The sequence below is a fragment of the Tachyglossus aculeatus genome, chromosome 2 (genome assembly GCF_015852505.1).
Source record: "Tachyglossus aculeatus isolate mTacAcu1 chromosome 2, mTacAcu1.pri, whole genome shotgun sequence".
Lineage (NCBI taxonomy): Eukaryota > Metazoa > Chordata > Mammalia > Monotremata > Tachyglossidae > Tachyglossus > Tachyglossus aculeatus.
The window spans coordinates 94,760,710-94,787,394 of record NC_052067.1 but is presented as its reverse complement, the minus strand read 5'-3'; the positions used below and the strand labels follow the sequence as shown (position 1 = coordinate 94,787,394).

Genomic DNA, 26,685 nt, shown 5'->3' with positions numbered 1-26,685 from the left:
GCCCAAAGTCACACAGCTGACAAGTGGCGGAGCTGGGATTTGAACCCATGACTTCTGACTCCCAAGCCCGTGCTCATCATGCTTCTTGGGAGCACAGTATATGTCTATCAACTCTTCCTAGTGCCTGGTATAGTGTTCGACACACAGTAAGCGCTCAGGAAATACCACTAATTTTTCTCACTCTTTTCCCTAGTGGACATAATAATAATAATGATGGCATTTGTTAAGTGCTTACTCAGTGCAAAGCACTGTTTTAAGCACTGGGCAGGATACAAGGTGATCAGGTTGTCCCCCGTGGGGCTCACAGTCTTAATCCCCATTTTACAGAGGAGGGAACTGAGGCCCAGAGAAGTGAAGTGACTTGCCCAAAGTCACACAGCTGACAAGTGGCAGAGCCAGGATTAGAACCCATCACTTCTGACTCCCAAGCCCGGGCTCTTTCCACTGAGCCACGCTGCACTGTCTCCTCCTTGAGACCAAAGGCTTCTGGAGGGCAAAGACTGCATCTTTTAGCCTTGCCATCTTTTCTCAAAGAATACAGTTCATTCATTCATTCAATCGTATTTATTGAGCACTTGCTGTGTGCAGAGCACTGTACTAAGCGCTTGGAAAGTACAAGTTGGAAACATTTAGAAATGGTCCCTACCCAACAGTGGGCTCACAGTCTAGTTTCAATACTTGAAATTCTGTGGTCAGCATAGACTAGTCACTTCAATGTCACTGATGGATGATCCAGACGTTTTCTATTAGTTGTCCCATTTCCCACTGACGGCTTATGGCCCTTCCCATGATTTCTTACCAATGGAATTAACTTATGTCTGTTCCCCTTTTCCGATTTTCCAAAGGAGCAAAGACGTCTCTGACCGCCCCACTTCAGTACATCATACCCCAGGGTTCTAGTTGCTCTATGACGTCCCATTCTTCTGTTACACTTAGAACAGCCCTTAGAAGAGTGCTCAGCGCTTAGAACAGTGCTCTGCACATAGTAAGCGCTTAATAAATGCCATCATTATTAACACCAGGAGAAGCATGAGAAACAGCGTGGCCTAACGGGTAGAATATGGGACTGGAAGTCCAAAGGAGCTGGGTTCTAATCCTGGCTCCCCCACTTGTCTGCTGTGTGAACTTGGGGAAGTCACTTAACTTCTCTGAGCCTCAGTTACCTCATCTGGAAAATGGGCCCCATCTGAGACATGGCGTGTGTCCATCCTGATTAACTTATACTTCCCAAGTGCTTAGTACAGTGCCTGGCATAGTAAGCACATAACAAATACCATACAAAAACGAATATCATAACATATCAAACAACAACAACAATAACAACAAAAACCCCACCATTCCCTTATTTGGGGATGTGTGATGTTCCAGAACACTTTGTTAGTGTGAATGCCTACTTTATGGGTCTGTGGCTCTCACGGATTTGGGAATCTGATTTCTGAGCCTGTAGCCCGTAGGCTGCCTATGAAAAGAAATAATAGACAATTTTTTACCCCAAGATGCAGAAGTTATCTGAGGTCATCTTTCTTTTGAGCCAGGGTTACCGCTGAATATATCACTTGACATGCCTCTAATTAAGAGGCCAGTGTAATCACCAAGTCTCTCACGCCAACCTCCAATTTGGAGAGGCAAAACTTTACCCAACCATTAATCCTTTCTAAGAGTGTTTTCAGGTCCGGCAAGGATTTTCTAAAGGAGGGTAGAGAGCAAAACTAATCTTGTCTGTGTGGGTAATGATTTTCCTCTTTAAGTTCACAATGGTTAGGGTGTAATTAGACTTGTTTGCTAATTCAATTTAAGTAAACCACTTATCTGCCTTCTTATTAATGTAATAGAACTTCCCCCTTAGCTCTATAGAAATTAAACCAAATGGAAGAAATGTTTTTTTTCAGGATGGCATCTGAGACAATGGATTGAAGAGGACCAGGGAGTTTCAAGGGCTGATTGAATTAACTTTAAAAAAAAAAAAAGAAAGAAAAAGAAAAACTTAACTGCTGATGAACTGCTGGCCAATAACTGAGGCACTATAAAGTGACATCTGTCTAAGAGAAAAAGAACGATTGCAGAAGTTGGGAGAATGGGGCTGGGGAGGGGGTACTAAGGAAAGGGAGAGAAAGAGAAGGGGAGGGGGAAAATGTTTGAGAAAGATGAGGAGAGGAGGAGGAGCAAGGAGGAGAGGGGGAGAGAGAGAGGAAAGAGGAGTGGAAAGAGGGGAAGAGAGAGAAGGAGCCGAGAGAGAGGAGAGAAGAAGGTGGGGGATAGAGGGGGAAGGAGAGGGAAGAAAGAAAGGGAGAGGGAGAGAGCGAATAAAAATGTCATTTTAAAAGTAAAATCAGTGATACCTGATCCTGTCGTCTTTAATTTTACAGTCAAATATAATTCATAAGGTTGGCTGATTTCATTATGGAGTTTGTAACCTAGATGAAGGACATATAGGTAGGCAGAAATCACATCTACTAATACTATTGTACTTCCCAAAGCATTTGGTAAAGTGTTTTGCGCTAAGAGAAGCAGCATGGTTTACTGAGAATAATAATAATAACAATAAGGGCATTTATTAAGCACTTTCTATGTGCAAAGCACTGTTCTAACTGCTGGGGAGGATACAAGGTGATCAGGTTGTCCCACGGGGGGCTCACGGTCTTAAATCCCAATTTACAGTTGAGGTAACTGAGGCACAGAGAAGTTAAGTGACTTGACTAAGGTCACACAGCTGACAGCAGAGCTTGGATTTGAACCCATGACCTCTGACTCCCAAGCCCGTGCTCTTTCCTTTGAGCCATGCTGCTTCTCCTAGAGCATGGCCGTACAAGTCGAAGGACCTGGGATCTAATCCCAGATCCTCCATTTACCTGCTGTGTGACCATGAGCAAGTCACTTCACCTCTCTGTGCCTCAGTTCCCTCATCTGCAAAATGGGGATTCAATACCTGTTTCCTCTCTTTCTTAGACTGTGAGCCCCATGTGGGACCTGATTATCTTGAATTTACCTCAGAGCTTAATGCAGTGCTTGGCACATAGTAAGCGCTTAACAAATACCAAAATTATTGTGCATACAGTAGTCACTCAATAAATATTAATGTTGATGATGATGATAATGATGACAATGCTGCTGCTGCTGATGAGCCCTGACAAATTCTGCATATCTAGACTGGTGATACTATTTTTATTGAAAATTGAGACTTTAGATCATTATCCCAGACCCCAGCAGTCCTCTTCGCTCTCCATTATTCACGAGAGAGGGCAGGGGTTGGATCTGGAGGAAGTGAAGAGATGAGGATGATAGCTTTGAGCTCTATAATAATAATAATTGGCATTTGTTAAGCACTTACTATGTGCAAAGCACTGTTCTAAGCGCCGGGGAGAATACAGGGTGATCAGGTTGTCCCACATGGGGCTCACAGTCTTAATCCCCATTTTACAGATGAGGTAACTGAGGCCCAGAGAAGTTAAGGGACTTGCCCAAGATCACACAGCAGACATGTGGTGGAGTTGGGATTCGAACCCATGACCTCTGACTCCAAAGCCCATGCTCTTTCCACTGAGCCACGCTGCTTCTCTAACTCTATGTTCAGAGGTACATTGGTTACCCTCTCTGGCTCTGCCTCCTGCCTGTCCTTCTTGGATTTTAGCAGATGTGTTCTCCTAAGCGCTTAATACAGTGCTCTGCACACAGTAAGCACTTAATAAGCACGATTGGTTGATGGATCGATTGATAGGTTTCTCTCCTCAGAGAAGAGCTTGTGTATGGTGATGCCAAGTCTCAGCAGATTGTTCTTCTCTGAAATAATAATAATAATGGTGGTATTCATTAAGTGCTTACTATGTGCCGAGCACTGTTCTAAGCACTGGGACAGATACAAAGTTATCAGATTGTCCCCCGTGAGGCTCACAGTCTTAATCCCCATTTTCCGGATGAGGGAACTGAGGCACAGAGAAGTGAAGTGACTTGCCCAAAGTCACACAGCTGATACGTGGAGGAGTCAGGATTAGAACCCATGACCGACTCCCAAGCCTGAGCTCTTTCCACTGAGCCACGCTGCTTTACTACAGTTAGCACATTCACCAACCACACCAAGCCCCAAGCTGAGTACCCTGAGAGTTCGGATTTTTATACTCTCTGCACCCACCCCCAAATCTTTATTCTCTTGATTCAACGCTTAATCAATCAGAGAAACCCAAATCTTAGAAATGGTTGACGCCTCTCGAGGTCATCTAGTCCAGCCCTCTGCCTCCATGGCTACAAAACCCGGCTCAGCAGCCTGACCCAGAGTTTAGTCGCTTGAGAGTTAGAAAGTTCTTTCTAAGTCTAACTGAAATTTCTCCTGCTGTAATATAACATATGTAGAAAGCTTCTAGCTGGACCATCTTAAGTTAGAAACCCAAAACCATCATCATTTATTTAGGAAACAGAATGACAACTGAAAAAAAGAGAACTTTATTAGCCATATTTGAAATAGTCTCTTTTTTATTATACAGAGCTGACAGACATTCTTCTGACCAAAAAACCAAAAGAGAACGGCAGCAATTAATTTCCCATGTAACGTGGATGTGTTGATGATTCAGTTACTAAGAATGCTTTTGTGAAGTCTGCATTGAAGGCTTCTTTTTTTTCATTTTCACACTGACTACAGTTTTTTGGGTCACTTCTGAATATGCACTCTATAAATTCAATAACATGAATCAGGCTGCTTTGATATCGCCATACAGAACCATGATCTAGGAGTTTACTCTTAAAGTCATACACCTCCTCCCTCCTCCCCTCCCCATACTCATTTGACAAATAACTCACAAAGTAGTCATTTGTGAACTCCAAGACCTCAGAATCCACATAATATAGCTATCAATATTACTGCACTATTCAAAATACGCACACTAACAGAAGTCAGAGCAGAAATCAGCAGTTCTTGTTAAGCTTTTATCCTTTAGGTAGCTTTTAGCACAGCTCTTCTCCCCACTACATCTCCTTATTTCCCTTCTAGATGCACAGCTAAATTGACAAAGAATGGCAGGCGTGGATATTGAAAATGGGATTTTTTTTAACTGCTCTTAGTCAAAGAATTCTCCTGCTAACAGGATGCACTGTGAACACCTTTGCTTCTGCCCAGAGAAAGCTCATAAAACATCAAAGGCACTTGAAAGTCAAAGTGTTAATGATCTGAATGTGAGACTTTGATTCCTTTAAACTATCTGTCAGCGCAATTTCAGAGATACATGAATATAGGAATTCTTTTCCAAGGTCTGAAATGCACTTGTCTTTCATAGCCTGTGGAATGAGTCTATCTTAATGAAAGTATTTCTGAATTTCCAGAATTAAAACCTTGTTAAAGTAATTATCGTTCATTTAAATGTTCTTTTTTCTTTTCATTGATTCCAAACCTTCATTGAGAAAAGCCATTATTTTCCACACAATAACCAATTCACACTCATGCAAGCACCCCATCTTTGTTCAGGCACATTCTCTTTGAGTGCTCAAGAAGCAGAGCAAGCTTGTCAAGTGAGCAATTTGGTTTTAATCAAGGAATCATGCTAACTTAAAAGCAGCAAACCAAACTCTGCAATTCATCCTCACTCCCATAAACCCAGCAGTATAACGTTAGATGACTTTCTCAAGGATGAATGCTGGCCGGGTGATCAGACAGTTGCTCAGTTGTTCGTCACAAAAATAGCCCAACTGATTATCAGGGGCTCGTGGGAACTGTCAGGGTCGGACGCTGCATTGTCCCCAGCTTCTCAGGGGAGAAACGACCGCATTAAAAGTCATCAGAAATGAACTGGACAATGAGTTCACAAAATCCCATCAAAATGGTACGCTAATGACATAAATGAATATAATAGACAGTAAGCTCCATTTAGGCAGGGAGCTTGTCTACCAACTCTGTTGCATTGAACTTTCCCGAACAATACCTATGGTGCTGTGCACGCAGTAAGCGTTCAATAAATACCATTGACTGATTGATGGTGCAAGCCTCAAGACAGCTTGCTGGCTGCTTCAAAGAGCTTTAACAACCCACTCCTGACCTGGAAAGGGATTGTCAAAAATACGGGCTCTATCTCAGAAACAAGGGTAGATTATGGCAGTCCTTCAAGTCTACAGCCCAGCCAGGAGGATACTGGTTAAACATATGATAGCAACTAGCATGTCGATGCTCTCTATTTAGTGTCCAGTGTCATTAGCAGAGCTCAGCGCTTAGAACAGTGCTTGGCACATAGTAAGCGCTTAACAAATGCCAATATTATTGTTATTATTAGTTGCCCGAACACCCAACTTGTGCCAACAGCTTTCACACAGGAAGGGCTTGAAGCCCTGGAATTCCTTTTCCTGCTGAGATTGTTTCCGTTTCTATCAGCCGAGATTGTCCAAAAAGCCAGTTTATTTTTCTTCCTCCCTTGCCTTTGGGCAGCTGAATGGCAGAGTAATTTAGATCCAAGCATGGAGATGCATTGAGATTGGTGAAAGACCAGATTTGGACATGGGGTGGATGTAGGTTTGTTTATTTCAATTTAAGCTGTTACAGATTATGTCTATGTTTGTTCTCCATGTTCCACTCTCTGGGCATTCTCTGTGTCTGTCTGCCTAAAAGTAGATTTTAAACTCTTTTAGGGGGAGATATGATGTCTGTTTCTTTCATTGTATTCTCCTAAGCACTCGGTACAATACTCAGCAATAGTAAGCTTGTTATGGGCAGGAAACATATCTTCTAATCCTGTTGCATCGTACTTTCCCAAGTGCTTAGTATAGTGTTCTGCACATAGTAAGTGCTCAAGAAATAATATTGATTGATTGATTGACAGGTATCCAACACAATGTTTTCACACAGTAGATACCCAGTATGTATCTTTGTATACAGTAGGCACCCTGTATAGAACGCCTGTGTACAGTAGGCTTTCAATGCTATGAACTGTACATGATAGTCAGTCTACACAAAATAGACCTAGTACAACACTCTGCACACAGTAGGGGCCCAGTTCAGTGCTTCACATGCAGTAAATGCTCCATAAATAATACTGAATGAATGGGTGAATTTAACTAAGCTATTTATATTTTTGGACTAATTCTTAGCTCTCCCTCTGGAAAAAAACAAAACAAAACAAAACAAAACACTGTTCTCCTAATACAAGCCTCATGGAGAGCAGTGATTACAGTTGAATTTAAATGGCTTCAAGTTCACAGCTTCCTCTCCAGAATATGAAACCACCCACGCCTGGAGTTGTTCATAATGAAATTTCATCTTACCAGGGCTGGGACCTTCACCAAGAATGAACCCAGATTTGGCAACAAAGCTGTATGGAACATGAGTCCACTGAATGGCTTCTCTCTCACATCACCTGGGCAATAGCCATTTGGCGATCCATGGATAGTAGGATGAGAGGACCAGATCATTATTATAGGACCATTTAGTGTTTTGACACCCTCAGGATGACAAGAGGTAAGAAAATTCAGTTTTAACCTCTGCTACATACATAATGCTATTATGGCTATCACTATGGTTATTATCATATAAGCATTCCTAAAACAGTTATTACATTTATAAAATAATTACAATTTAAAATAAAGGTAATAACTATAAGCCCCTCTAGACTGTAAGCTCGTTATGGGGAGGGAACATGATTGCTAGTTCTGTTTTATTGTATTCTCCCACAAGCTTAGTACAGTGCTCTGCACATAGGAAGCACTCAATAAATACCATTGATTCATTGATTCATTGATTGTTAGGTAAGGACAATAAGCAGCAGAAAGTGTATGTGTTTTTTTTGTGTGTGTATGTGTATGTGTATGTATGTCTGAAAAGTGAGGAGAGGGAGAGGAGGAAGGAGAGAGGGAGAAGGAAAGAAAAGAAAGATTGAGAAAAAGGAAGGAAAAGAGAAAAAGGGAAAGTCACAGAGAGAGGAAAGGAGAGGGAGAATGGGGAATTTAAAACCAATCAATTGAAAAATCATGGAACAGGAAGCCAGTGATCATGTCGTTAAGGTTCCCAGAGTTAACCCTTCCTGTTCCTAGCCTTCCAAATCACCCACTATAAACAACTGCTTCCATGCGCTTAGTACAGTGCTCTGCACACAGTAAGTCCTCAATAAATGCTATTGAATGAATGAATTCATTTTCAGAATGCTAGATTTGCAGCTGAAAGAGTTTTAGAAACCCTCCAAAAAACAAGTCGGTAAGTTTTCCAATAATATTCAGGCCTTAAGTGTTAACCTAGCAGACTCGCACCACGCATATCATATCATGGTGAGTTAAATTTTGAAAGTCTACCTTTTCACAGCCAAACTGGGGTCACTCGCCTTACAACTGTTTGAAGATGTAGATTCATATAAGGCAGGCATACAAAAAGGGATGCCAAATCAGTCCACTTTTGAAAAATTGTCACCAAGAACAAAAGGTGGATACACTTGTGATAACTATGTATCATTATGTTCGGGCATAGGGCTACTATGTTGCTAAAATGGTAACGTCGACAGCCTGATCTCTGTTTCAGCTTTACTCAACTATGTCCTTTTTTTGCATTTATTGAGCGCTTACTGTGTGCAGAGCACTGTACTAAGCGCTTGGGAAGTACAAGTTGGCAACATGTAGAGACGGTCCCTACCTACTTGGGTTAGAATGAAAAAAAAAAAATCTATGAACCGCACAAATTTGGGAAAGGACTCAAAGTGAGATCCCTCCCCCACCACTGTAGAGGTAGAATGTGCTTTCTAAAGATACTTTTGAATATCACCTGAGTTTTCACTACTCAAAGCACTCCAATGTTTTTCTCATAATTGTCATAGATCTTCAGGGAGGCAGCAATACTTGATGTTCCTATGTTAGTTAGGGAAATTGAGGCCCAGGGGAATAACATGGGTCATTCAGGGGCTCACAGAATTCACTTGGGCTCTGGAGGGACTTAGGGGGCCTAACTCTCAAGATGCTATTTTCTTTTGCCAGTTTGCTCGGCCCTTTGTAAAATGATGTTTTTGAAAGGCTTTTGAGGGGCTCAACTATTCATTCTGAGTTCATATCATCCAGGGAACTGGCCCAGATGACAGGGTGAATTTCACCCTCAGCTCTACAATTGTGTCTAGTGGCCACAAGGAGAGAATTGTTTGGAAAAGGCCAGTTTTATCTTAACCTTGTCCAAGGGCTAAATCCCTTGGGAACGAGTGTCATCAAGATGGATAAATGTTTCTGTTGACTTTTGCCAAGTGAATTGGGCTGGTAGGTTCTACCAACCTCAACTCATGCAGGTTTCTAAGTGCCCATCAGGCTGGTAACAGATCGGCAACTACTAAATTAGCAGATAGATTTTCAAGTTAAAAGAAAGTCTTGCATTTCCTGAACCCAACTGGGTCATGGTCATCTTCAACCAAAGAACGTCAATCCCTTGACAGAGATGGTTTCAGTTCTTTGGCTAGGGTCGTAAATCAGGTAGCAAATGTAAACCTTTGTCCCACATGGGGCTCTGAGGTTTGAGGCAGAACGCAGCAAAGAAACTCTTAAATAGTAAATATTATATAGACACGGTGAAGGGGACATGGAGAATGGCGACAGCCACCTACTGAAACACCTTCTTGGTCGTGTCATCTGTCCTGTTAGCTTTGATAGCCAACAATGTAACAAAAAGTGTAAAAGGAGTCTGAGCTGACATTCAAGAATTTTCCATATTGGGAGAGGCAACATCAGTTTCTCATTCTCCTCAGGGAGGAGTCACCAAAGTGAACTGAAATATATCAATGCTTGTGCATCGTTCAGTTTCAGCGACTGCTTCAATATCTCATCCAGTTGGTATACCAAAGTCACCACCTGGAACTGTTTTGCAGGCAGTGTCTAAGGCTATTAATAAGACTATTTAAATAAGACATTTCAAAAACCGTCCCACCAGGACCGTCCAGTTGAATTGGAAATTTTACAGCCGAACGGGATATTGACTGGATTTGAGCTCCAAACTATTTTTTAGGCAAATTGTGGTCCTTTAGATTGCCACTATGCCTCTATCATCTGATGCACCAGCTAAGGAGAGACATTTTGGGATGTGAAGAGGACAATGAGATGAACTTGCAAAAAACACATCATGTGAACAGTCTTCAAGCACTGCCATCCTTTAGCTACATACATTCCTGAGCAAGATGATGCTCTTTCACTTCACCTTACAGAGGTTTGCAAAGTTCAAACACGCACTTAATACAAACGTAGACAGTTATACAACAGACAAGCGCCGGTGGAACATATTTTTTAAGAATTAGCAACTCTTCCTCGAATCAGGAATTTCATTTCAGGCTGGGTTTCGATGCTGGTCATGAAAGAATCTTGTCCAAGTTTTCCATTTCTTTCTTTAAATAGCCCATGGGGAAAGTTGCCATTTAATTACACTCAACACAAATCAGACATCTCAGATCGTCACTCCTTGAGGGAAAGGGTTGATGGGTACTAAGTCTATTGTGCTCTCCCAAGGGCGTAGTAAGCTACTTTACACAGAGCAGGCCCTGATGCATGCTTTTGATTGATTGACTGACTTAGAAATATCCCAGGAGCTTTTAAACCCAAGGGGTATATAGACCTACCCCTAGGGTCCGTAGCGACATTTTCCGATGCTGGTGGGAGGCTGGATTTCCAGTCCTATAGATGTGGGTACCACTGTGGAACAGAGTCAATTTAGTATTCAAAACCTTTTAAAAAAACAAAACCTCAAAAATCACAGGTGGCACGACTCTCTACTGTCCTCGGGATTTCTGCTCTGGTGACTTTACAGGCTCTCTAGGGTGGTGAGCTGGAGTCACAGGAAACTGAAAGCCGTATCCATTGTACCCATCCAAGTAGACGCACTGGAAGAAACTGACTGGGCCTGCAAGACAAAGATGTGGATCAATCACTCAATCAGTATTTAATCAACCGATGGTATTTATTGAGTACATACTCTATGCAGAGCACAATACTAAGAGTCTGGGGGAACACTATATAAAGAAGTTGATCCAGTGCTTAGAACAGTGCTTTGCACATAGTAAGCGCTTAATAAATGCCATTATTATTATTATTATTATAATCAATCAATCAGTCATTTTTCATCGTATTTGTGAAGCGCTTAATATGTGTCAGGCACCGTTCTAAGCACTGGGGTAGATAGAAGCTGATCAGGTTGAACACAATCTCTGTCCTGAAAGGGGTTCAGAACCTGGGTGCCCATATATGTAAATTATGTATCCTCAGTAAGTAAGGTTTTTTATTTTATGGTGTTGGGTAAGCGCTTACTCTGTACCAGGAACTAGACTGAGCAATGGGGTAGATACAAGGTTAAGTACCATCCCTGTCCCACTTGAGGCTTGCAGTCTTAATCCCCCATTTTACAGGTGAGGTAACAGAGGCACAAAGAAGTTAAGCAACTTGCCCAAGGTCACATAGACGTCCAGTAGCAGAGCATAGATTAGAACCCAGGTCCTACTGATTCCCAAGCCCAGGCTCTATCCACTAGGTCATATTGCTTCAATCGTATTTTTTGAGCAGCAACTGGGGGCAGATCACTCTACTAAGCACTTGGAAGAGTATAATAGGACAGAAGTTGTAGAAACATTCCCCACCCACAGTGAGTTTACAGTGTAGAGGAAGAGAAAGACATTAATATAAATAATTTACAGATATGTATGTAAGTACCGTCACCTGAGGGTGTAGTGTAAATACCAAATGTTCAAAAATTACACATCCAAGTGCAGATCCTAGACATGTAGGAAATATTGATTTGAAGTTGGTAGTGCTTTCCCATCTCATTTTACCCTCAAAACATCCTCCATTAAGGTAGGAAGAGGGAGGTAATATTCTCCTCAATTTGCAGCTGAAGAAGCTGAGACCCAGGGAGGCTAAATGACTTGCTTGACGTTATGTGATGACTCAGTGAACTGTTGGGACCAGTGAGATTCAGTGTGGCCTAGTGAAAAGAGTAAAGGCCTGGAGGTCAGAGGCCCTGGGTTCTAATCCTAGCTCTGTCATTTCCCTGCTGTGTGACCTTAGGCAAATCACCTACCTTCTCTACACCTCAGTTTTCTCATCTGTAAACTGGACGTTCACTACGTGCTTTCTTTCTTACTGTGACTGTGAGGCCCATGTGAGATAAGGACTTGTGCCCAGCCTGATAATCTTGCACCTACCCACTGCTTATTTCAGTGTTTGGCACCTAATAGGCCCTTAACAAATATTATCAGTGTCTGGTCCCTGACTCTAAGATATGTGCTCTTACCACTATAGCACTCTACCATCTGCAGCTTTAAATCTAGAACACAAGTAGAGTAGAGTGGAGAGTTAAAGTCAAGACTGTCTTTGAAAAGTTTTGCCTGCTCTCAGAGTTTGTCCTTCTAGACTGTGACCCCACTGTTGAGTAGGGACCATCTCTATATGTTGCCAGCTTGTACTTCCCAAGCGCTTAGTAAAGTGCTCTGCACACAGTAAGCGCTCAATAAATACGATTGAATGAATGATGACTTCTCTTCTCCCATCTGGAATTCTTCCCTCTGGAGCCACTGTGGGGAAAATGTCTTCCCTCTGCCTATTCCCTTTCCACAGGAGGGAGAACCAGATCCTGATTTGTATGTCATGTCCAAAACCTACTAAATAGAAAGAGAATACAAGCTCCACCACTTATCTGCTGTGTGATCTTGGACAAGTCACTTAAATTATTTGGCCTCAGTTCCCTCATCTGTAAAATGGGAATTAAGACTGTGAGCCCCGTGTGGGACATGGACTATGTTCAACCTTATCAGCTTGTATCTACCTCAATGCTTCGTACAGTGCCCGGCACAAAGTGGTTAACAAATACCATAAAAAAATGGTAATTTCCTCCGATTTCTGTAGCTGTTTTCCAAAAGCCGTTATACCAATCAATCAATAAATCCCATTGACGTATTGTACTGAGAGTTTGGGGAGTGCAAAACAATAGGCATACATGATCTCTGACCTCAAATTTTTATGCACTGCAATCATTTTCAAACCACAAATAATTGTGGGAGTTTGGAATGGCACATTACGCATTTCAGCTAAAAATCTGGGGCAAAACTACATGTTTGTTATTCTTTGAGGAAGTTTATGAGTAAGGAATAAAAATTCCAACATTCCCAAAAGAATCCTGGGGCAGGGCAGAGCCACATGTTTGAAAGGCCCTGATTTTCAATTTCTTTTCACTGTGGACCTTCTGAATTGGAGGTTTCTGTTGCTGAGTCACAGAAATGTTTTCCACAAATATTAATCTCATCATTACCTTACAACCCCTCCAGCTTAAAAGGATTTAGCTGACAACCAGGGTGGAAAGGTTCTTGAATAAAAAGTGACAAATTTTACTGTTAATCCTGTTGGCTATGCTGAAAATCTATTTCTTTGGGGATCAGATTACTGACCCTTCTGGGTGGGGACAAAAAAACCCTCTCAAGTTTATCACCACACACATCTTGAAAATAGAAACTCCACAGTCAGGGGTGCCTTTCAATCATTCAATCCATTATATTTATTGAACGCTTACTCTGTGCAGAGCACTGTACTAAGTTCTTGGGAGAGTACAGTCCAACAGAATTAGCAGCACATTCCCTGCCCATAACGAGCCTTATTTGAAGATGAAGGAAGATTATATATCGCTGTGAAACTCACCTCTTTCTTTCTTAGTGGATGTGATGTCTTCAGATTCTTCTAGTGGGAGTAAAAAATAAGAACTTTAAAACAGAGGTTGTGGATTAGGCACCAAGTTTACAGTCCATGCAATTTACAGTCATTTCTGCTACTCCATTTGCTTTAATTTTACATTTTAGGTGATGGAAGGCACGGGGAGAAAAGTTATCATTACGTGGCAGTTATCTCCCCATCTCCCTCCTAACCATTCCTCTCCAAACTCCTTTAGCCAGTTGTCTAAACCCATTGTATCAAGTTCCTGTCCTTCAGTTTTCTCTTTTCCCCCCTCCAACCTGGCTTCCATCCCCTTCACGCCACATAAACTGCCCTCTCAAAGGTCACCAATGATCTCCTTGACAAATCCAACAGCCTCTATTCTATCCTATTACTTCTCAACCTCTCAGTTGTCTTCGACGAGGTCTATCATCCCCTTCTCCTGGAAACATTATCCAGCCTTGGCTTCACTGAGACCATTCTGTCCAAGTTCTCCTCTGACCTTTCTGGCTGCTCATTCTCAGTCTCTTTCATGGGCTTCTCCTCCGCCTCCCATCGCCTGTGGGGTTTCCCCAAGATTCAGTTCTGGGTCCCTTTCTATTCTCCATTTACACCCATTCCCTTTGAGAACTCAATTGCTCCCATGGCTTCAACTACCACCCCTATGCAGATAATACCCAAATCTACACTTCCAGCACTGACCTCTCTCCCTCTGCAGTTTCACATTTCCTCTTTCCTTCAAAACATCTCTACTTGCATGTTCTACCATCACCTCAAACCTAACATGTCTACAACAGAACTTCTTATCTTCCCACCCAAACCCTGTCTGCCCCCGACTTTCCCATCACCATCCTTCCTGTTTCACAAGCCCATAATCTTGGCATTATCCTTGACTCCTCTCTCTCATTCAACCCACAGATTTAATGTACCACTAAATCCTCTTGGTTCAACCTACATTGATAAAATTCACCCTTTCCTCTCCATCCAAACTGCTACCATGTTAATCCAAGCACTTTTCCTATCTAGCCTTGATTGCTAGATCATCCTCCTTGCTGGTCTCCCTGCCTCTTCTCTCTCCTTCATTCCAGTCCATATTTCACTCTGCTGCTCAGATCATTTTATCAACAAAAACATTCAATCCATTTTTCCCCACTTCTCAAAAACCTCCAGTGGTTGTCCATCCACCTCTGCATCAAACAGAAATTCCTTAACTATCATCTTGAAAGCAATCACCTTGCCCCCTCCTATCACACCTCGCTACTCTCCTATGAAAACCCAGCCCAGACACTTCACTCCTCTAATGCTAACCTTCTAATTTTAACTCGATTTCATCTCTCTCACTGGAGACCTCTCACCCACTGACAGACTCTTTCCCACCTCAAAGCCTTATTGAAGGCACATCTCCTCCAAGAGGCCTTCCATGACTAAGCCCTCATTTCCTTTTCTTCCACTCCCTTCTGAGTCTCCCTGACTCTCTCCCTTTATTCATCCTCCTCCCAGCCCCACGAAACTTGTGTCCATATCCATAATTTATTTATTTATATTAATGCATGCCCCCTTCCTGTAGACTGCTAGCTTGTTGTGGACAGGGAATGTGTCTGTTATAGCGCTATACTGTACTCTCCCAAGAGCTTAGTTCAGTATTGTTCACTCAATAAATACAGTGGATTGATTGATTGATTAGATAATTGACTTTGAATATGCTTCTGCAATCAGTCCTTCATTAGCATTACCAAGTGGACCAATCACAACCATTTAAAGTACTATTTACTGTTTACTAGAAATGTGCCTCAGTTTCCTAACCATAAATACCTGTTCCCCTCCTACTAAGACTGTGAGCCCCATATGATACAGGGACTGTGTCCAATCTGCCTATATTGCATTTGCCAGCACTTACTGCAGTGCTTGGTGCAAAGTAAGTGCTGAACAAATAATCCTTGTCTCCTTAACACATTATGTCCCATTGAAATGACTGGGTCTGCTCTGATTGTATTATTTTCACCACAGAACTAAACACAGGGAATGGCATGTGGTAAATGCTTAACAAACATCGTGATTATTATTACTATTACTAATAATAATATCAACTATTCACACAGCACACATTTTGCATGACATGGGGTTTTTCAGGAATTCAAGTACCCTTTTTCTGGAGAAAGAGGTGAAATTAGCAATTACATCTTTCTAGGGTTGTATAATGATAGAACAACAGAAAAAAAAACTGCTGAAGGTGGTTTTCCCCATACTTCCCATTCTTTGACAAGTGCCCTCCCTGAGGCTGGTTTGAAAGTGAAATAGAGAACTTGGAAGGAAGGAAGAAGAACAGCATTTATTTACTAAACCTACCAAGTATAGGATCGACATTCCACTCAGTGAAGGGAGACAGAAAATAACCAGCTGAAACATTCACTGACCACATCACCTTCTGGAAAGGGAATGCATTCTAATCTTCAGAGCACTACCTATCAGGGTTGTGCTTTTCTCTGCTCTCATATAATTTCCAAAGCTGCTAAATGGGAAGAGAAATAGTCTCATTCATCTTATTGCTGATGGATCAGAGGAATTTTGTGCTGATCATTCATTCATTCATTCAATCATTTATTGAGCGCTTACTGTGTGCAGAACACTGTACTAAGCGCTTGGGAAGTACAAGTTCATGGATCATGATGATGACGATCATGGACGCCTCCTGCTTGGTACATAGTAAGCACCTAACAAATACCATTATTATTATTATTATTATTTAGTTTAATGTGATACATCTTATAGGGGAGGGCATCTCATTTGGATGCATAATTGGAATCTGATCTGGGAATAACTTGCAGCACTTAGTAGGGTTCTTGGCAAGTAGTAAGCACTTAACAAATATTAGTATTATTATCATTATTATTATTCCATAGAGCATGTAGACTAACTGGTTCAGCTGCAGGCTGAATTTCTCAGATATCTAAATGATGAGGCTAGTGTTCAAAAACAAGGAAGGGATTCCAGACTACCTGGAGACCCCTCTAGACTGTAAGTCATTGTAGGTAGGGAATATGTCTGCCAACTCTGCTGCATGGTACCTCCCAAGCGCTTAGTACAGTGCTGGGAACACAGCAACTAACAAATACCAATCATTGATTGATTCAACCCTCTCTTCGAGCCTCACAACCTCAACTCCTCTAACCCTTGCTCACAGGATCTATTTTTACTCTCTCTCAGATGGAAAGCCCTTCGCAGAGGGGGACTACCTAATACACTATGACGATCAAGACATCCAGGTTTTCTTGCACATTTGAATGATGGCTTTTCAGGATAATAGCTCTGTTGTGAAATATGGATTCATTCATACATTCATTCATTCATTCAATGGTATTTATTGAGTGCTTACAGTGTGAACAATATGAGTGGGCAAAGCATTAACCATCGCTACTCACCAAGGAGCAGTGCACAACATGTAACCCACACTGTAGACAGAAAGCAAACACTCACACATATCAATCAATCAATCAATCATATTTATTGAGAGCTTATTCTTTGAAGAGCACTGTACTAAACACTTGGGAGACTGCAATATAACACTCTCCCAGTGTGTCCTTTGGTAGACACAGTCCCTGCCCACAGCGAGCTTACAGTCTACACACACTTGTTAACTTTCATTCAATTTATTCGTTCACTCAGTCATATTTATTGAATGCTTAATGTGTGTGGAGCACTATGCTAAGTGCTTGGGAGAGCATAGTATGATGATAACAGGGCACATTCTCCGCCCACAATGAACTTACAGTCTAGAGGACAAACTTACAATCGATAAGAGCAACATGCACATGTATAATAATAATAATGGCATTTATTAAGCTGTTACTATGTGCAAAGCACTGTTCTAAGCACTGGGGAGGTTACAAGGTGATCAGGTTGTCCCACGGGGTGCTCACCGTCTTAATCCCGATTTTACAGATGAGGAAACTGAGGCCCAGAGAAGTGAAGTGACTTGCCCAAAGTCACATAGCTGACAATTGGTGGAGCTGGGATTTGAACCCATGACCTCTGACTCCAAAGCCCATGCTTTTTCCACTGAGCCAAGTACTACAATAACAGGACACATTCTCTGCCCACAACGAATTTATAATCTAGAGGACAAACATACGGTCGAGAAGAGTAACATACACATCTATGGTCCCACCAACCACTCACATCCATACGCATACACATATGCACACCCAAAATACTCATACCAACTCCTCCCCACCCGCCACACACACACATATATACCACTCACACCCAAGCACACATCCAAATACACAGGTTGATGGTACAGCCAGTCAGGATCAACAGACGATCCTTGGTACTGAGGCTTCAGGTCCAGGACTTTTTGCAGAGGAACAGATAATGGTGCCAACGACTCACAGAGTGCCAATCGCTCATTCTCTTCCATACCACTCATGCTCCTGCTGGTGCCCCCTGAGTGTATTAAATGAGTTGGTGTGTGAGGGTGCAGCCCATTGTATGTATGGTCTTTACCTAGCTTAGCCAGGAGGCAGAACTGAGGTTATTAATGATAATAATAATAATAATAATATTTGTTAAGCACTTACTATGTTCCAGGCACTGTAATAATAATAATAACAATGATGGCACTTATTAAGCGCTTACTATGTACAAACCATTGTTCTAAGCGCTGGGGAGGTTACAAGGTGATCAGGTTGTCCCACGGGGGGCTCACAGTCTTAATCCCCATTTAACAGGTGAGGGAACTGAGGCACAGAGAAGTGAAGTGGCTTGCCCAAAGTCACACAGCTGACAATTGGTGGAGCTGGGATTTGAACCCAAGACCTCTGACTCCAAAGCCCATGCTCTTTCCACTGAGCCACGCTGCTTCTCTGTAGCACTTAACTGTACAATGCTTAACTGTACTAAGCGCTAGTACTAAGAACTGTACTAAGTACTAAGAACTGTACTAAGAACAGTGCCTGGCACATAGTAAAAGCATAAGAACTACCATTATTATTACTATTATTATCATTGTGGTATTTGTTAAGCGCTTACTATGTGCCAAGAATTGTTCTAAGCCCTTGGGTGGGCACAGGTTAATTTGGGTTGGACACAGTCTCTGTCCCACATGGGCTCACAGTCTTAATCCCAATTTTACAGATGAGGGAACTGAGACATGGAGAAGTGAGTTAACTTGCCCAAGGTCACACAGCAGACAAGTGGTGGAGCGGGAATTAGAACCGACATCCTCTGACTCCCAAGCCTTTGCCACTATTCCATGTTGCTTCTCAATATTCTTCTTTTCAATATTCTCAATATTATTGTGTGTGCTTCTCACACACAAATATTTGTGTGTCCATGTGCATTTATGCATGTATGTGTGGAGGTGTAACAACATTTTATATATATATATATATAAACATATATATATGTTTATGTAGCCCTGCTACTGATCCACTGGGAAGGAAATACCACCACTCTGGAAATCAGGGGACCTGAAAGCAGCACGGCACAGTGACTAGAGCACAGGCCTGAGAGTCAGAAGATCATGGCTTCTAATCCCGGCTCTTCAGCATGTCTGCTGTGTGGTCTTGGTCAAGTCACTTCACTTCCTGTGCCTCAGTTCCCTCATCTATAAAATGGGGATTATGACTGTGAGCCTCATGTGGGACGGGGACTGTGTCCAACCCGATTTGCCTGTGCCCACCCCAGTGCTTAGAACAATTCTTGGCACATAGTAAGTACTTAACAAATACAATATAACACTCTCCCAATGTGTCCTTTGGTAGACACAGTCCCTGCCCACAGCGAGCTCACAGTCTACACACACTTGTTAACTTTCATTCAATTTGTGGTATTTGTGCTTAACAAATACCACAATGATAATAATAGTAATAATAATGGTATTTCTTATGCACTTACTATGTGCCAGGCACTGTTCTTAGTGCTAGGGTGGATACAAGCAAATCAGGTTAGACAATGTCCCTGTCCCAGGTAGGGCTTACCATCTCAATCCCCCTTTTATAGATGAGGTAACTGAGGCCCAGAGAAATGAAGTGACTTGCCCAAGGTCACACAGCAGACAGGTGGAAGAGCTGGGATTAGAACCTATGACCTCCTGACTCTCACACCCATACTCTAGTCTTTCATATTATTAATAAATATTTGCATTCACTCAGACCTATAGGTCAAAAGATGATCGCTCAAGAATGTGGACATGTGTAGGAACTGACCAGGAAAAGGTTAGTTAACATCAAACCCTTGGCTCCTAGATATTTCTCTGAAGATGGGAGACAATCTTTCAAGGAGCCCTGGCTGAAACTGCTCAGTCAGGGGGTTTAGTTTCTTTCAGCAAAGTGCTGCAAACCACTCCTCTAGAGTGTCCTGGGTCCCATGCCATGTTCCATCTGGGCGAAATTCTGTCATTCATTACCCTGGAAGTCCCCTGGGTGTTCAGTTCTCCCCTTTCAAAATTGTTGACCAACCGAGTTCTCATGACCATTAGAGAAATCAGGTAGCCACTGGAGGAAATTCTGAGACGTGGGAGGCCTGCAAAGATCCCATGTGCTCCTGCCCTCGTTGGAAAAAAAATCCCCAAATCTAACACAGAATTATAACACAGTAACACTGCAGGTTACTCCAGGTTTTATTGTACTGTCCCAAGTGCTTAGTACAGTGCTCCACACACAATAAGCGCTCCATGAATATGATTGATTGAATGAATGAAAGGATGTCCACTTGTGGGTTAAAAGAGGGTCTGAGAAGGACCCAGGGAAAATGCTCTGCCCCACACTCACCTCCATCCTTCTTGGTGGAAGTAACATCCTCGATGCGTTCTAGAGGGCAGAAGAGAAAGCAGCAAATCACTTACTGTGCTTCGGTCTTTCCAAAGCAGGTCGCACTGATTTTCAGGCTCTCGTGTAGCCCAACTCTTTTCACCCTTTCCATGATTTGCCAAGTCTTAACTTCAAACAGAACCTCTTTACCTTTGGCATTAAAGCACTCGTTCATCTCTCCTTCTCCTAACTAACCCCATTCATCTCCCACTAAAATCCAACTCACACACCTCCCACCTCTAAAACCAACCTACTCTCTGTATCTTGTCTTTCTCACCATCGACCCCTTGATCGCGTCAATCAACCATCTTCCCTCCTACCTGAAAATCCCTCTTCCTTCATAACTGTCAGACCAGCACTCACCTCATCTTCAACCGCTACTAAAACCACAACTTTTCCAAGAAACCTTCCCTGACTAACCTCTCATTTCTCCCATCCTATTCTCCCTCTCCCTTCTGTCTGGCTTATGCTTTTGGATCTGTACCACCTAAGAACTTTGATATTCATACCACTCCCATCTCAACAGCATTTACATACTTATCCATACACTCTGCTGCTTTCCTCTACCTGTTTCATTTTAATGTCTGTCCCCCCAAATAAACAGTAACCTTCTTGAGGCCAGGATTGTGTTTACCAACACCACTACATTGGACTCTCCCAAGCGCTTAGTATAATGCTCTTCACACCATAAGCACTCAGAGAAGCAGTGTGGCTCAACGGAAGGAGCACGGTCATGGGTTCAAATCCTGACTCCGCCCCTTATTGGCTGTGTGACTTTGGGCTAGTCATTTTACTTCTATGGGCCTCAGTTACCTCATCTGTAAAATATGGAGATTAAGACTGTGAGCCCCACGTGGGACAACCTGATCATCTTGTATTCCCCCAGTGCTTAGAACAGTGCTTTGCACATAGTAAGCACTTATCAAATACCATCAGACTGAGCCCCTTCCTTCCTCTCCCCCTCGCCCCCCTCTCCATCCCCCCATCTTACCTCCTTCCCTTCCCCACAGCACCTGTATATATGTATATATGGTTGTACATATTTATTACTCTATTTATTTATTTATTTATTTATTTTACTTGTACATTTCTATCCTATTTATTTTATTTTGTTGGTATGTTTGGTTCTGTTCTCTGTCTCCCCCTTTTAGACTGTGAGCCCACTGTTGGGTAGGGACTGTCTCTATGTGTTGCCAATTTGTACTTCCCAAGCGCTTAGTACAGTGCTCTGCACATAGTATGCGCTCAATAAATACGATTGATACGATTGATCAATACCTACAATGGATTGATGACGCTTGCCTGGTACAATGATTGGTTGACTTGAGTAGGGGGAGGTGCAGAGGCAGAAAGTAGCTACACTGCTTCGAAGGGAGAGGGGCTAGCCAGACAGAAGCAGGGTGGCCTAGTGGATAGAGCATGGGCCTGGGACTCAGAAGAACCTGGATTCTAATCCCGGCTCTGTCAGGTGTCTGCTGTGTGACATTGGGCAAGTCACTTAATTTCTCTGTGTCTCAGTTTCCTTAACTGTAAAATGAGGATTAAGACTGTGAAGTCCAACCTGATTAGTTTGCATCTAGAACAATGCTTGACACATAATAAGCACTTAAAAAATGCTATCATTATCATTATTAGAGAGTAAGGACTGTAGTTAGGCTCAGCAACCTTTACTTCATGGACACTGTTATTATTATTATTATAATTATCTCTCCAGTCTTCTAGACATGCTTACCTCCCTCTCCACAGCCAACACAGTTAGACCATAAGCTTTCTAAGGGCAGTAATAAGGTCTTGGACTTTTTCTCTGTGTGTATCCCAATTGCTCTCCCAGAGCAGACATTCAGACAGCAGGCAAGTCACTTTACTTCTCTGTGCCTCAGTTACCTCATCTGTAAAATGGGGCTTGAGACTGTGAGCCCCATGTAGAACCAACTGGATTTGCTTGTATCCACTCCAGCTCTTAGTACAGTGCCTGGCACATAGTGCTTAGCAAATACCATTATTATTATTATTATTATTATTATTATTATTATTATTATTATTATTATTATTGTTCTTATTATTAAGAAGGAGCTAAGTTCTGAAGTTCCTGTTAGGGCTAAAGTCAAAAATCAAATACTGAATCTCTTCACCAGTTCTAGGGTTCCTCTGTGTATTGTTTTGAACTTCTGTGCATAAAAAGTTTAAAGTATTTTCCAACCTACTGAATCTTCAGGGAGAGACTGGTAATTTTCAGACCGTCGGCCTTTATTCCCCAAGAACATTGGCCTTTTTCCTGCCAGCACAATAACTAGCTGAAATAAGCAAAGCGTTATACTGAATGGAATAAGATTCATCTTTCTGGAGCAACCAATCTAATCTCAGCTTTATTCTTTATTGTTCAATAAAACCAGCTTAGTATTATTGCTGGAAAATAGCCTGCATATTTCAAAAGGGAATTATTAAAAAAAAAAAAGGGCCAAAAATCATTTCAAGGAAAGGTCATTTTTTTTTTCTAAATCAGTTCACCCCTGCCTCTACCTAATATCAAATCCCATTACTAAAGAAAGCAGGGAGCAAAATGATCCCAACTGAGGTCACATTCCCCAAATCTTGTTTTTCTGTCTCAGGAACATAATTTGCCAGTCCACACTGCCCCAGCAACCCTGAATGCTAAGAAACAATCAGAGCTTCAAAGGAAGGCAAACCTGGAACTTTTCCATGGTTTTCCTTCCATTGTGAGCAAAATCTTCACTCTCTCAATCCATTTATCTAATATTCATGCTTCGCCTCACTTGGAGTTTGGAGTATTATTGTGGAAGAAAGCTGTCAAACTGCCTCAATATATTGAATAGGAAGTGCTTTGGCTCTTCATTTTTAAGCCTTACCTACAGTTGTAAGCTCCTTGAGGGCAGGAATGATGTCTCAGTCAATCAGTGGTACTTTTTCAGTGCTTACTATGTGCAGAGCACATATTAAGTGCTGGGTAGAATATAATATAATGGAGTTGTAGACAGGTTCCCTGCCCACAGTGAGCTTACAGTCCAGAGGGAGAGACAGACATTAAATAAATAAAATAAATTACAGCTATGTACATAAGTACTGGAGAGCTGAGGGTGGGGTGAATAAAGGACACAAATCCAAGTGCTAGAAGATGTCTGATGCATCTTTTCTAAATCCCCTAGGCTTCTAGTATGTTACTTCAAGCAAAGATATGCGACCAAATTATGTGCTGATGACGATTATGGTCTTCTAGACTGTGAGCCCACTGTTGGGTAGGGACCGTCTCTATATGTTGCCAACTTGTACTTCCCAAGCGCTTAGTACAGTGCTCTGCACACAGTAAGTGCTCAATAAATACGATTGATTGATTGATTGATGGCAAGGGTGAAGATGTTGAGGTAATGCAAGGGAACAGGCATAAAAAATTATAGGTCTAGTTAAAGTCTAGCAGTGAGGCCTTGAGGAAAGAGCACGGGCCGTAATGTCAGAGAACCTGGGTTCTAATCCTGGTTCTACCACTTTTCTGCTGTGTGACCTTGAACAAGTCACTTATCTTCGCTGTGCCTCAGTTAATAATAATAACAATAATGCTGGTATTTGTTAAGCGCTTACTATGTGCCAAGCACTGTTCTAAGTTCTGGGGTAGATACAAGGTAATCAGGTTGTCCCACATGGGGCTCACAGTCTTAATCCCCATTTTACAGATGAGGTAACTGAGGCATAGAGAAATTAAGTGACTTGCCCAAGGTCACACAGCTGACAAGCAGTTACCCCACCTGCAAATCCTACTCCCTCCTATTTAGACCGTGAGCCCTATGTGGGACAGGGACTGTGTCCAGCCTGATTAACTTGTATCTACCCTAGCGCTTAGAACAGCTTGGCAGGTATTAAGCACTTAAGAAGTGCCATAATTATTTATTACTTATTTATTATTCTTCGAAGGAGTTTAATTCTCCTTTCTGTTCAGAAGGGAGGAAAAAAAAGCTATTGCAGTTCTGTGGTTGAGTGTAAAGATCCAGGAGATAGGGGTGCTAGTCCTGGCCTGCTGTGTGACTTTGGGCAAGTCACTTAGCCTCTCTGTTTATCACCTTCCTCTTCTGTAAAATGGGGATGATAATATCTGCCTTTCCATGCCTCACAGAGAAGATATGAAGTTAAATAACGGCAAAAGAGCTTTGGAGAGACGAAAGCACAGTATCAATTCAAGGCATTAGTAGTATTGGTATTAATGGACCAGTACAAGCACTTTTTGTTCATCTCTTGGGTCAAATTGCCCTGATTTATACTGCATTTAAATGGAACTCAATTTATCCCTCCCTTTATCTACAGGGTCACCCTGCTGCTGTATAAATCTTCATGTTCTAAGTTATTTTCCAAACGAAAACGTCCTCATCCTTCCTGGTAGTTCAAAAGGAATAGAAGGATGACTACAGCGTGGCTCAGTGGAAAGAGCATGGGCTTTGGCGTCAGAGGTCATGCATTCAAATCCCGGCTCTGTGGAAAGAGCACGGGCTTTGGAGTCCCATGTCATGGGTTCAAATCCTGGCTCCACCAATTGTCAGCTGTGTGACTTTGGGCAAATCACTTCACTTCTCTGGGCCTCAGTTACCTCATCTGTAAAATGGGGTTTAAGACTGTGAGCCCCCCGTGGGACAACCTGATCACCTTGTAACCTCCCCAGTGCTTAGAACAGTGCTTTGCACATAGTAAGTGCTTAAAAATGCCATTATTATTATTATTATTTGCACATAGTAAGTGCTTAATAAATGCCATTATCATTATTATTATTACTACTATGATAATAATAGTAGTATTAGTATGATTATAGTAGTAGTAGTACTAGTAGTAGTAGTAGTAGTAGTAGTAGTAGTAGTGTAGGGATCGTCTCTATATGTTGCCAACTTGTACTTCCCAAGCACTTAGTACAGTGCTCTGCACACAGTAAGTGCTCAATAAATACGATAGATTGATTGATAGTAGCAGTGATAGTGACAGTAATAATAGTAGTAATGGTAACAATAATTATGGTATTGATTAAGCACTTACTATGTCCCAAGCACTGTACTAATCCCTGGGGTAGATACAAGATACTAAAGTAGGACACAGTCCCCGTTCCACATGGGGCTCACAACCTAAGGGGAAGAGAGAGCAGGAAATGAATCCCCATTTGACAGATGAGGATATCGAGGCACAGAAAGTTAAGTGACTTGCCCAAGGTCACAAAGCAGGCAAGTGGCAAAGCCAATAGAACCCAGGTTACCTGACACCTAGGTATGTGCTCTTTCCATTAAGCTAAGCTAATTCCCCTGTAAAGGATTTAGGACAAGTCAGAAGAGTCTTCACTTCCATCAACAATAGAAACTGCATAAAGGAATGAAGGCTCTTTCATTTCCTGCTCATCTCTGATTTCTCTTCTTATTGGTTGATTGGGTGTGATGCACTGTATAAAGCACGTGGGAAAGTCACCCAAAGCAAGAGGCACATTTCCTGCCTAAAATGGATTCACACTGTAGCTGGGAAGACAAACATAAACCTATTTACGACGGAATAATTAGAATAAATCAGAATGAGAAGCGGCATGGTCCAATGGAAAAAGCTTGGGACTGTGAATCAGAGGACCTGGGTTATAATCCCAGCTCTGTCAATTGCTGACTGAGTGACCTTGGGCAGGTCACTTAACTTCTCTGTGCCTCAGTTTCCTCATCTGTAAAATGGGGATCTGATGCTAAAATCTCCTCCCTTCTTAGATTACAAAACCCAGGTGGGACAGGAACTGTTTCCACCCTGATGAATTTGTATCTACTCCAGCACTTAAAACAGAGTTTGACACATAGCAAGTGCTTAACAAATGCCATAATAACAATTATTATCATTGTTAATAAATACTTGACTGCACAACTGAGTATACACCTACCTACCAGTGCTAAGGGATAGCCCCAGTACATTTATATGGGCTAGAAGGGGCCGTTGAGCTGATACGACTCGGGTTGGTGGGAATTAATTGGGGAAGACTTGTTGAAAAAGATGGGATTTTAGGCAGGCTTTGAACATGGGGAGAGGGGCAACCTGTTGGATTTATAATAATGATAATAATAATAACAATAATGGTGGCATTTGTTAAGCACTTACTACGTGCCAAGCACTGTTCTAAGCACTGGGGTAGATACAAGGTAATCATGTTGCCCACGTGGGGCTCACAGTCTCACAGTTTTACAGATGAGGGAACTGAGGCACAGAAAAGTTAAGTGATTTGCCCAAAGTCACACAGCTGACAAGTGGCAGA

General features: G+C 42.1%; 1 protein-coding gene across 1 annotated transcript in view; it reads right to left on the bottom strand.

Moving 5' to 3' along the window:
* Positions 1–9,950: 9,950 nt before the first annotated feature.
* Positions 9,951–26,685, bottom strand: part of LOC119941973 (triadin-like) — a 229,505-nt gene continuing 212,770 nt past the window's right edge. The window contains exons 19-21 of the mRNA XM_038762560.1: positions 20,382–20,420; positions 13,600–13,638; positions 9,951–10,819 (exon numbers count right to left, since the gene is read on the bottom strand). Coding sequence (XP_038618488.1) covers positions 10,689–10,819; positions 13,600–13,638; positions 20,382–20,420 — 209 coding nt within the window. The 3' untranslated portion in view covers positions 9,951–10,688. The remainder of the gene's footprint in view (positions 10,820–13,599; positions 13,639–20,381; positions 20,421–26,685) is intronic.